This window comes from Venturia canescens, chromosome 1, assembly GCF_019457755.1.
Source record: "Venturia canescens isolate UGA chromosome 1, ASM1945775v1, whole genome shotgun sequence".
Classification (NCBI taxonomy): Eukaryota; Metazoa; Arthropoda; class Insecta; order Hymenoptera; family Ichneumonidae; genus Venturia; species Venturia canescens.
The window spans coordinates 1064630-1078209 of record NC_057421.1 but is presented as its reverse complement, the minus strand read 5'-3'; the positions used below and the strand labels follow the sequence as shown (position 1 = coordinate 1078209).

Here is a 13580-nt window from a genome sequence, read left to right as displayed (position 1 = left end):
GAGCCAACTCGTACCTTCGATCGTTTCGCAAAGTCAATACGACCGGATATCCAGAGTAGCTGTTCACTGATTATTTTAATCGAGAAAAATGTCATCCAATAGATAATGAAATGAAATTATTTGCGACAAAGCTCACTTGGATCCGACATCGGAGAAAACGGAATCGTTTTGAGTAGTGAAGATTTTTCAAGAATTTTCAAAGTATTTAGGCATCGATTACAAAGATTTTTTGAATTTTGCCATTTTTCGTCCCTTGAATTCTAAACAACTTTATGCGGGCAGCAAAAAGTGATGCACTTGAGAACTATATTTCGTTTTGTTTTCGAGTGTTATTCATCGTATGAGACTAGCACTTACTGATGAGTGGAAATTTATTGTAAATCACAAATTTTCACTGTCAGCATAGTAAATTCTGTGATAAATACACGAATATACATCGAATACTTGTGACATTTTACCATAAATGGGTGGGGGTAAAATGTTAGAATGAATAAAATTTCGAAGAGCTAAAATCACGAGATTATAAACTTCGAATGATAATATGGGGACAGATCAATTCGACCAGAGCTTTGAATGTCGAAAATAAATAAAGTAGAAAATTCGAGATTCGGAGCACGTTTGCATCGAAAAAAGAATGTAACAATCGCCCATAGAACGATGACTAAAATATCGATTATCCGAAAATTCGACTATCACTCTTTCGATTTTTTGCTACTCTATATTCTGGTCTATCTATAAAATAATTACTCTCCATTTTGAATTTGAAAATCTGAACTTTTGACATTCGTATGGTCTGTTAAAATTGCACTCGAAATGAAAACTATCGAAATATATATTTTCGAAAAAATAGAAATTCGAGGAAGGAAATCCGATTGAAGGCGTAATCTGCTAAATAGTCGATCGGAAATAAGAATTTCGAATTACTTATTTTTCTCTAATATGATACTACAACTTAAAAATTTTCGAAATATAGACCTTCTACAAATTGATTATTTGACATATCGAACCCTACCCAACAATTCTTACTACTGCTTTTCGAATTAATGCTGCAATCCAGTATACTGTTCTCGAGATACGTCCTTTCCTCTAGAATTTTCGGCCTCGTTTTCTCCGTGTATAGGAGAAGGACGTGTACTAATTGAATCGAAGGAATACCGAGGCTCGAATGCGCGGAATGATCAAATTCAATTAATCTCATAGAAAATATTTATGGAAAAATGTGGAGAGCGAATGTCATTTATTTCGCAATTAAGATCGCGTCTGATAGAAAATACGAGGCGTAAATCAATATCGCCTTCCGCGTTCTATTTCAATCCGGATCCGCACACGTCCCTGAACACACGTTTCCGGCGATACTCGAAATTCGCTTCACGACGTTAAACTTATTATGCATTATCGAATCACGAAGAAAGTTGGGGCGAAAAAGTTATCAATCAACAGTAATTTGTTGTTTGCTTGTTTGAAGAAAAAGTGCGATCATTCCGACGTCGCCTTGGTCGGAAATTTAATTATAATTCGTGAACAGACCCGATGGAACTTTATTGTTCTCGATTCGTGTACGGAATTTCAAAAATATGAAATTTTAGTGCTCTTTTCCGTACTGTTCTACAAGATTGCTTGAGATACTTCGTGCGCATCGCCGTCAATTTTAATACGCCAAAATTCGTCACCGTTAAGTGCATTGAAAAAGCATCCGAGAGCTCACAACAGCTTCGGTATGGAAGTGACAGAAAATTTTTAATACACGCTGCTATCCATACTTTATGTTACCGGATTGCGCGTCGAAATGAGCGTCACGCTTCGATCAGTAAAAATCTTCTTTCGTTTGTACTCAAAGCAAATTAGTATATTTAAAAAAATATACATGGAGAAAAAAATTTGTCCAACGAACGACGTTTTTTATGGTAATTACTCACGTTTCATCGTCGCCTTTAAAAGTGATGTTCTTGATGAGAACGCGGAGAAAGAATATTGAATTCAGTTCGTCAGAAAAAAGCACTGCGACGCGGGTCCAGCGGTGGCTAATTGTCAGCATTTTTAAACGAAATTTTTCCGCTATTTTGGACTCCTGCTGGACAAGTAAAGCCTCGAATCATGAAGTTTAATAATCGCTTCGATTTCGGTGTCCTTCGTTCTTGTCAAGGATTTCAGTGGCAAGGAGTGACGGGAAAAAGAGAGTTGGAAGACAAAAGTGTCTTTTTGCACAGCTGTCAAAAGCACGATCAATTTCCATTTTGCCAGCGTTCAAAGTAGCTTTGCCCCCGACCACAGCGTCACAGCATCCTCGATTCGTGTACTCTCGCTGGAGCAAAAGCCTGAGCAAGATTGAGGCAAAATTATCAGCGCTGAAATGAGGTTAACGCTGATTGAACACGACCTTGAAAGTTTGAAAGTGCTATTTAAGGAGGCTCTGAAACAACGTGTGAAAAATTCATGACCCGCTTCGAATTTTCGTCAAGTATCCTCCGGCTCTCGCGAGCAACTTTGCGAGATTCGGTAACTCTGTGATAAACGAACTAAAAGTGACCGCTAAAATGCTCTTTAGCAGCCTCGAAATTGGTCCCTCGTACATCATCAAGCCCAAACTCGGGTATTCCGTTTTCCCATAAATTTCTTTCTCTTTCGTCGTTTCTAATGCGCTCAATTTCCCCAAGATGTAAACGGTTTTGGATTGCTACTCGCGGCAGCCGAAGAGCATTCACGAGGGTGCAGCAGCCCTTTCTCGAGAAACGAAAAGCTCGCTCTGACGCCGGGCTCTAATGTCTCGTCCGGAGAGACGTCGGACGAGGAAGCAGCACCGTAAAGACGAGTAAGAGGTCCGCTAATTAGACAATGGAATAGTCCGTTTACTGGAGCCTGCAACGTGATCGTAGTCGCGTTGTTAAGCAAGTGAAAATACACACGAGAAAAAGTGTGTTCAAAGGAAACGACAAAAGTGAGTGACGTAATGACTCGGCTACGCGAACCAACCTTGCCGTGCTGTTGAGATCATTTCGCAATATTTTCTCCGTACAGTTTAAGGGGGAAGGGTGAGAGGCTGCAAAATGAGATGTTTTTGGGAATTTTTATTTGAAAAACGGCTCGATTTGAAATGTTGTGTATGAATTATTGAAGTAACGAAGTATACGAGGAATTTTTTTTTATTTTTAGTACGTTTTAAGGTATTACTGGATGGATAGCCCAGCCGATAAATTGTACCTGATCGGAATTTCTGTACTTCGTGATGCAATAAAAATCTGAAAAAATTCAGCAACATTTGGAAAGTTATGAACTACAATTATCAATAATAATATTGCCCAAAAGTTATTAATAAATTGTTTAATTAAATAATTTTTTAACAATTTTACAGTAAACCCTTGGTTTTTTTTTACGAATCGAATGTGCGCATTTTTCTGAATGCTCATGATTTTTTTCAGAATTTTCGGGGATTTTTGAAATTCCCTTTTTTAAATTTTTTAAGTGGCTCTATTTGTACATTTTTGATCCAGTAACCTTGAGACTTTTCAGAACTGATGGTAAATATGTCTTCTAAAACATATCCAAAATTCAAATTTTTTTCAAAATTTTTTCAAGAAATTTAAAAAATCCACGAAAATTCTGAAAAAATTCATAAGCATTCGGAAAGATACACACATTTGATTCGTAAAAAAAACAATAGGTCACCGCAAAATTATTGAATAATTAATTGTTTAAACAATTTATTATTAACTTTTGGGCAACATTATTATTGATAATTGTTGTTTATAGCGCTCGCAAAATAGCGTTTTAAAAGAAGGCTCCGGACGGTTGACAGCACAAGTACCACAGCAAGCCTCTGAAATAAAAAGTTCAAAAAGATTATTAAATTCCAATAGTACAGCTATCGCAGCATCGCAGGAGAGATATGAAAATTATTATTAGAAAAAAAACGGCGCTCATTTAAAAAAAAACGTCGAATTTTACATAAAAATGTTTCCAGTAAATTGTTAATAAAAAAAGTAAACAATTTTTAAAAAACTTTACGATGCGACGATAGCGAAGTTTTCTGAAGAGAATCCTCTTTGAATGAAGCCCATAGGACGAAATTTGACAGTTTTGCTGTCAACCAGGTCAAAAAACATGGTTTCGAGAAAAACGCGTTTACAATTTTGAGAAGATAAAATTGGATGATGTTACTTAAATATTAATATAAAACAAGTTTTTACTGATTAGTCTGCTAGCCCTCGACCATACAGAAGCTCTTTCGTGCCCAAGCTCTTTTTTTCACACTGATACTCCCCCTTAATGGAGCTCGTCAGCTTCGTCAGCTTTGGTTCGCTGCAACATTATCACTGGCAAATCCTCCAACAAGCAAACTCTCTTGTCGGAAGAAAAAAGTTGAAAATTCTTGGTGCAGTGCGATCTTTTGGTATTGTCGACGAAAACGCGGCAGCGAACAACGCTTTTCACTGTTTTGACTTCTTGCATGATACAGCTCCACCTCGCCTTCACGAATCTCCATGAAACTTACCAATTACATGGATATAATGAGCCTGTTCCACGTCGTGCGAGGTCAGTTTGCACAGTAAAATCGTTTTCTTCCCTCTTTATGTCCCATTAACCTTCCAGAGAAAGAATAACTTCAAATTTCAATTTAAAACATGACTCTGGCAAATTTCAAGAGTTTCAAAGTCCCGGAAAATTTGGAGACTCCAGAACAGAGTCAGGAAGATCGTTCATCGACGAGCTCAACTTTCTCAACAGTCCAAAACTCAAAACTCCAAAGTATCCCCACTTCGGAATAACCTTTCCGAGGGTTTTTTTTTTTCTCTCAAGCTTTCTATTCCACTCCGCCGATTCTTATCGATTATCGTCAATTAGGGCGATCGTCAAAGTATACATTCCGCACGATACTCGTTCACTCCTCGGAATATGAATTTCGTCAGTCTTCTAGCCCGAATCCCCAAATTCCTTTCCCTCATTATTTTCCACATTCAACTGCGCGATGCCCCGATTTTCCCTTTTTCTTTCTCCTCTCATTATTTCTCCTTCTTCTCTCTCCCGCCTCGTTCCATTCCCGCACCGTCCCACACGAGATCCATCCATCTCTGCGAGCCTTTCGAATTCCGCTCTCACCAGCCAGCCCACTTACGGTGACCGAGTTCGTACGACATGGAGAATGAGAGGGTGAAAGCAATCGGGAAGGTGGTGCATCGCCCACGCCGCGTTTTGTCCTTTTCGATCTCGTCGCTCGAACTTTTCTCTCCGATCATTCATCACCTTTTCTAGACACGTTTTCCCTCATATTTTCCTCAGCTTTTCGAGCCTTCTGTTTTCTCTCATTTGCTCAGAAGCAATCGGAAAGTGTCACCGAGCATTTCTGACCTCTGAGTGGCCATTCGAGAGCGTGGAAAGTGAGTGAGAAAGTGACGAAGAGAAAATATAACACGGAGGCTTCCTCGACCGGGCAAACTTATGGAAAAATCAATGACGATTTGGAGAGAACTCCGGAAAGAGGATAAAAGCTCGTTAAAGCGACCGCAGTATTGCACTCCGTTCGGTAAAGTCCCGACTTTCTTCTGTCGCACGACTAATTACTTAATTTTATGCCTAGAGCTGCGAAATCGTCACGAAGAATGTGCCTCATTCGTGGCGAACTGAAGTAACAATGATTTCGTTGCAAAATACCCTAACTTCAAACTAAAACGGGGAGAATTTTTTTTTTTATTCTCATGGAAAAGAAGAATCACGTGAAATTCACTCATCTACGACAATCTATGGAATTTCTAACTGGAAACCTTGACGCGTTTCGAAAACAATGCTGAAAGTTAAGGTCGATCGAATCCTTCGAGAAATTCGAACCAAAATGAGCTTTGAAGCTTGACGCTCGTGCGTCTTGGGGCAGATTTACGTGCTGCAATTACGAGCATGCATGAACAAGACGCACTGACGTTTACTGTCTCTACTGAAGAAGTGAGAGTCATTCGTCACCCAGACACGTCTCTCCGAAGTTAGAAGTTAGAAGTAACCGCACAAGTGACATTTCCATTAAAGATGTTCAGCGTATCCGTGACTAATCCTGCCAGTGCTGGATGAGTGGTCGAAAAAATAATTGTTAAGGTAGCTCATGCACGAAACGATTTTCCTAAGAAAGTCTTGAGATTTACACAGAGTTTCAATAAGTAATCGACTGACATGCATATCAAATTTTAAAGGGTTCGTCTTATTGGTTATTTAGATAAACGTCCTTAAATATGAAGAAAAATACACAGGGTTGCAGGGACTATAAAATCGTTTACCTTTCCATATAACGAATGAACGCTTCTTACGAAGTTTATGAAAAAGTACACAATAACCATGAAGTATATAACGAAGGTCTGGAAAAAAATTCGAGACGGTTGTCTTACTAGTAATACAGATATTACGTTAAAGATTGAACGAAATTGGTAAAGTGAGCAATCGTAAACTCACACTTGCTTAATTCAACATTTTGTTTCTTCTTGGCTCGGGCCATTACTGTCACAGCCTTTTGTTTTTTTATTAACACTTTTTTCTTGATCCATTTTCCTTTGTGTTTACCCTTTGCGTGCTCTGAATCGATTTTTTATATAAAAACTATAGTATTTTAGACAGGGACGAATAAACATATACTACATTGATCCCCGTTTAATTAATGGCTTGTAATTTCATTAATCAAAAAATAAGTTGCGGAAAAATTTATTTGCAATATTGAGTTAATAACTCTGGCATTAATTTAGAGTTTTAATATCTTGAATGAGGAAGTAAAAATGGACGCAATTTAGACACCCATAAAATACGATCCTACGGGCACGATTTACCTTAATTGAATTTTTTCACGAGAACCTCGGTATATTGAAATTGCTATTTTCGATCATAATATGCTTAGGCTGTTCGTTCGAAATTACATTTCGATGTTACTTTTTTCTTGCTGCATCGTAGTCATGCCTGGGACCAAAAAGTTCGTTTTCAGTATTTTCTAATCAGTCGTTTCAAAACGATGCAAGAAAGTCCCTGATGTTTGTGTTTTTATTCAAAGAATTGAGATTTTAGATACGAAATTTCAGTGCCGAGGGCCCATAAAAAATTCGTAGATTTCAATAAATTTACGCGTGTTTCGCACCGACTAATTCGACCTTGAAGAGAAAGAAGCGGCTGTGAATTTCGGGAGTGACAATTTTCCACTTCGTTTGAGCGAACGAAATACAGAAAGTTTTATCGCACTTTTACCATTTTTCACGATTTTTCAGCAAGAGATATTTTCTTCCGATCGGTCAAACGTTGCCGAAAATTTTCATTCGGCCCGGTCAGAAAGTACATTTGCGATCAATAATATTCCTTTCCACGAATTTCTTTATACGATCACTCGCGACGAGAAGGGAGAGGAAGGGAGGGGGTCAATGGTAGTATAAATGCGGAACCGTAAACCAGATTCTGCTCGTGCGCCGATCGTCGTGATGAATTGGAAGGAGAATTTGTTTTCGTTGAACAAACCGCTCTCGTTTCGACATCACGTGAAATGGTGATTGAAAAGCTCGACAAATTCTCCGCAACTTCGGTACAAAAAATATTTTGAAAAACGATATTTTTCAATTTTTCTTTATTATTTTCAACGTTTGCGCCTTAATGGTTACAAAGAGCCTTGGAGGCAACGAGATTTTCGATAACTTTGCTTCTTACCCTCTTTATTTTCTAGGATCAATACTCAAGTTCGTACGCTTACACGGGGAGAAGGGTGCGGGGTTTCTCTTTCATGCGAATCATTCGATATCTCCACGGCTTTTCACAACACAACTCGTTTGTTCTCAACTTCCATAACGGGACTGAAAGTCAACTCCTTTCTCGCAGTACCGTAGGAAGCGAGTTTTCGGTTCATTTTTTCTGATGCTGCCACCCCTGCAGGCTTTAATCTACACGTTATTAAATGAAAGTTTGTTTTGTACTTTAAACGTTTTTTTTTCTCGTAAGTTCTTGGAAAAGAAGTTTCATTTTTTCACTTCAAGTTCTGCAAGTCCCGATGCAGTTTTCTCGTTTCCTCCGTTCTCTCTATCGGAAGTTTCTTCAATCAAAACTACTCGTACGAGTAATCGAGATCGGAAACAGGCTTGATTTGGACCTTAAGAAAAATCGAAAAGTCAGATTTTTGGCAAAAAAATATATGCAAATCGTGTAAGTTTTCTTTCAGTTTTGTTAAGGCCTTATATACACTTGTGAAGGGCAGAAAAATAGAAAATTTTTTTTATTTTTATTATCTTCAAGTACAACGTCTGAAGAATATTCTCACGAAATTTCACAAAGATCGGAGCATCAGATTCGTAGCTATGGGCATTTCAACCGACCGCTCAGTGATCGCGGTCCTTTAATACTTCAATTTTTAAACGCGATTATCTCAGAATCGAATTTTTTTTTTAAATACCTTTCCGATGGACTCGATTACTAAAAAACTATGAAATCTATGCCACTTATTTATTATAATAATAGCTCGGGCCTGGACGAAGGATTTCGTATTTTGTTGGAAAACAAAAAATTGTAACAAAAAACCGAAAATTTGGCACCTCAAAAAATGATTTTTTTGTTAAAACCATCGCCATTGTTTTTTAAATTCAACTTTTTACAAATCCTTTGTCCAGGCCCAAGCTATTGTTATAATAAATAAGTGGTAGAAATTTCTTATCGATCGGATTAATAGTTTTTTAGTTATCGCGTCCAGCTGCCGCATTTGAGAAATTTTTCGATGAACAAAATTGTACAAGTACACGAACATACGTACTTATGAATCTCGTTCACAGTTTTCCACTAAACATTTATTTTCTACTAGAAAAAGAATCAAGAAAATCCCGTTTTTCCGCCCGCTCCAAGCGCATGTAGGGCCTTAATATGATCGATCGTCGAAGCAAGCAAAAAACCATTATTTTCCAAGTGAAATTTTCTTCAAATTTCTCCGTCGATCAGATCTAATCGTATCGTGATAAAAAAGAGCGCGAGTCATTAGAATTTTGGCTCCAACGATCTCCGTTTATTTTGAAATAAGCGGTTCAAGAGCCTCGGTCAATACGCGGAGCTTGACACCCACAGGGGCTTAGCACACCTTCGCAAAGGAAAATGGCAGTGTAATGTACACGCATGAACATTGCTCTTCGAGTACGTGCTTGAATCGATGGACCACCCAACTCCCTGCCTCTCCACAATATAGCGACAAACAACCAGTCGTAGAGAATCGTCGAGTTAACGCTTCCATGAATTCAATGTAATTTGCACCTAGGACATGTGGTAATTGCGCCAGGAGACAGTTAATAAACTTCAACATGAGGCTTCGCCTCGAGACACTTGTGTTCCGGACCAAATGTCAAATGAATGAGCCGCGGGCACGTGCAACATATTTTGACTATGATTACTTGTATTTTTTTTCAAATGACCAGCACGATCCAATCGAATTCTTAGTCACGTGGGAACATGAGTCTTGTAAAACGTCCTTGATGGCGGTCCAATGTTTTCCACTGCAAAATTCCCTGGCATTTTCCCCTGGAGAAACTTTTCCACGAAGCGATGCTCGCCAAATGAGAGAGCATACAAAAAACTCTGAAGTATGCTCCTCTACGTCAGAAGTAATCAGCACAGTACAGATGTATATACGTTTTATTGTTACAGCATCGCGCCTTCTGAGACGAAAAATACCGTGCACAGGCCACCTAATGACCCCCCGCCGCCTATGGATACAAAAGGTTCCGACTCAAGTACGTATGCTTCCAAAATAAAATCTCAGGCTCAACTTTACACAGTCGAATTTTCGCTATTCCATTGACAATGTTACGAAACTCAAGCTGTCACGAAATGAGTTACGAAAGATCAGTGACAGCCTCGTGATTTCCTCAGTATCCTTGGCAGACGAATCTTTGCAAAGGTCGAATTGACTGACCGCGAGTTTCCGGCTCATTTTGTCACCTTTTATGCTCTAGTCACAAAGTGCATTGAGGACTAGTTCTGTGCACGAATTCCGAAGGGTTTTTCTTTCAAAAATCCACCAAGATTTTACTGTCACTAGGACCAGAGTCGTGGAGGAGAACGAGCAAAAAACAGTCAGTTTAAAAATATTTATTGATATTTGAAAAATGTCGGGAAAAAGCTCCTGCAAGGACCTCAAAATATTATCTGAAGAAATTTCGCTCGTCATTTCCTGCACCCTCTTTTCAATTTCGTTTGTGGGTGCGTTCTTTCAACGCTACAACGCTCGAGTGATCTTCATCACGAAACGCTCTGCCCTCCTTTACCTGCTCGCGTCTTTTCCACGTTTATTGATCAGGCCTGATCGCCGGGCGAGCGTCACACAGGCGAAAGAGTCGACGAGTGTAAGCAGAGCTCACCTTTTTAACCACCTTTTCGAGGTGGTTTCAACCACCTCTAGAAAAAAATAAAAAAAATAAAAAAAAAATAAAACAAACAAAAAGAAAAAGAAAACTCGCCTAGCAGGTTTGAACCGTTCGAGCTGCGGTGCTCCCGCACTCACTTTTTATCCAGCACTTCTAAACTCAATTCGCCAGATTTATGTGCCCGAGAGAGTTCGTAAGCCCGCGACCTCCGTGGCTCTCGCGGTGAACACTAAAAACCGTGTTCGCATACGTAAAACACTCGAAAAAGCAATTTTCCTTGGTCGCAACCGTGCACAGGTAAATTAGTGTTGCACGTTACGTATCCGCACCTGCGAACTTCGCTTAAGTGCAGTTCAACTTTATTCGAGGGACATGAGGAAAATGGAAGAATAATTGAATTATCGAAGCAAACTTCGCTCCGATTAATAGCAAGAACGAGGCATGGAAACATGCGTTCGATCTAATCGAGTTAAAAATAGCCAAAGCAGTGGGGAAAAATAGAGACTGAAAGGCGAACAGCCCAAATCGTAACGCTGGAAAATATCGATATGGAATTTCTCGCACAATATTTTCTGAAATGCCATTCAGTGCTCGATAAATTCAAACAAACGATCGTAAATAAATATTACATAGAAAGTCACCCAAGGCTTGAGCGGTAAAATAAAAATACATCGGCCTTGAAACATGCTGCTACATAAAAAGTTCACGCACCCATTATTACGAGTTCTTTTTCCAACTTTAAGACTCTGTGCGAGAAATTATTTTCTGTATTCTCACTAAAACGTGATTCTCTTGATTTTTTTTTGAGTAGAAAATAAATGTTTATTGAAAAACTGTGAACGACATTCATTAGTACTCATACAATTTTTTTCATCAAAAAATTTCTCAAAATGCCGCAACTCCAGCTGTTGTCCAGTAGCACCTTTTTTGAGCATCAGTTACGGTGGACGTGGTAACTAAAAAACTGTTAATCCGATCCATACCAAATTTATACCACTGATTTATTATAATAATAGCTTGGGTCTGGAGGCGATGGATTTGTAAAAAGCTTGATTTTGAAAAAAATGACGACAGATTTAACAAAAAATTCATTTTTCCAGGTGCTAAATTTTCGGTTTTTTTGCTACAATTTTTTTTCTAACAACATACGAAATCGTTCGTCCAGGCCCTAGCGATTCTGAGATAATCGCGTTTAAAGATTCAAGTATTAGACGACCGGACGCACCGGGCGGTCGGTTGAATAGTTACGAATCTACTGCTCCGATATTTATGAAATTTTGTGAGAATATTCTTCAGACAAAGCACTTGAAGAATATCTAATAATTTTTTTTCCCGCCCATCACAAGTGTATATAAGGCCTTAAAAGAAAATTCAAGCAATTCGTGTAACGGAAAGAAAAAGCGGAATTTGAACGAAGATAGTGAAGTTGAGAAGGCAGAAAATTCGAAAATATGAAATTTCATACCATCGTCGCAGCCACCGTTTGAATAAAAAAGCACAAAGAGATTGAAAGAGTATTTGAAAATAGCTGTGTACGCTGCTGATCGTCCTACGTCAATATAAGCAAAAATGTGTACTTTTGTAGCCACCGGCAAACTCTAAAACATCGTATAACAACAAACACGAGATTTGAGAAGGCGAGAGCATAGAAAATAAAACGCGAAGAGCGAGGTTAGCTGCGAGTCCAAACGGTGACGCCCGTTCGTGATGCTTTGCGCCGAGTGTATGCATTCAATAAACTTCATCCAAGCGATATCGCGCGCATAATGTGACAAGTGCAGTTTCTTTCCTCGCATATAATTCAAGCAAATTTTTTTATTTTCCCTCAACGTGTTCCGACCGCGTTATCAAGACCGTTTGCCGACTCTTATTTTGCTTAAAAAAGCATCCTCTCCGAGGCGCGATTAAGGTCAATACTTTTATTGTGCCCTGCATGGGTATAAGCTCGACACTTGCGAGTGAATAAATAGAGAGCTACGTGAAGTAGTAGAAGAAAAGCGTTGTCGCGTGTCAGCCAAGTTGTGGCTTCGAAACATTCCTTCAACAATTAATTACCATCCACTTTTTCTCAAATGCTCTTGTTTGCACGGTTTTTCTATGCTCCATACAAAAGCTTCGAATAGAAGTTTCTAAACGAGTTGCAAAAGTAGGAAAACATCGATTTTTTCATTCAGGCCAACTTCTCGATGACACTGACGTTTGCAACGTTGGAGTCTAACGAAATGATCCGAAAAAACTCCCCAGTTCCAGTTATTCTCCAATTCTGTTACCTACCCAATTTGCAATTCGTAGTTTTTCAGTCTACACCAATGATTCGTGAACTAAGAAATTGGTGAATTACAAATGTTATTTTCGTTAAATCATGCGTTACTTGTGATTCAACAAAGCAACTGAACTTTTTGCTCTTTTCATGATAAAATTTATTTTAATTATTCTCATATTTTATTTAAATTTATTCTCATAATTATTCAAATTATGTGCAACTTGCTTGCTGAAATTGATCAATTTTCAATACAATGACAGCGGTTTAAGCACTTTCGTACTTAACAGCCATTTTCTGTTTATATGCGTTTACATATCCATATTTTAAACCAGCTGGCTCATGGTGTTGTCAAGCCTTCCACTATTTATGTCGTCATTACTCGTTAACCTCCATAAGTGTTTTTCTTTGTCCATTCCCAAGTGATTTACACCGATAACGAGGCTTTCTTAAGACACCATTAATATAAAAAAACATTATATTTTCTTATTCTCGTTTTTGGCTCTCTAAAGTTTCGAGGATTCTTTTTTTATAAATAAATCCAAATGGTCGCACAGGAAGTATGCCTGCCATAAGAGCCTGTGTACAACCCTTAAAAATGTGATTTTCGTCAATTGTTTTCTCGACAACTAGACGGTAGATCCTATAATAATTCCAGGACTAGATGCGCGCTGTATATTTCTAGCATATTTCCAAAATTCAACTCTTAAAGTTGGAATTCTCGATTTCCAGTAGATCCGCGCGAACTTTTTGAGCCAACGTCCGTCGAATAGTGTAGTTGAATATCCAAAACTGACTGAGTTACGAGTAGTTGAACTGTGTGTATCGTGATATGGAGAAAAAGGGAGGGAGAAGGGCGGCGAGGGAACCTGATGGAACAACTTGGATCGAAGCCAGAATAACGTGCTAGTCTGTGCCAGAATTCTGTAGGCGGAATCGAGTCTCTGCGATCACCAAAAAAATACGGCAGCCACTTT

General features: G+C 38.7%; 1 protein-coding gene across 4 annotated transcripts in view; it reads left to right on the top strand.

Annotated features, from left to right (window-relative positions):
* Positions 1-13580, top strand: part of wwk (white walker) — a 38570-nt gene that overhangs the window by 3974 nt on the left and 21016 nt on the right. For all 4 annotated transcript variants that reach the window (XM_043433041.1, XM_043433040.1, XM_043433039.1 and 1 more), the window contains exon 2: positions 9625-9710. In XM_043433041.1, the coding sequence (XP_043288976.1) occupies positions 9625-9710 (86 nt within the window). The remainder of the gene's footprint in view (positions 1-9624; positions 9711-13580) is intronic.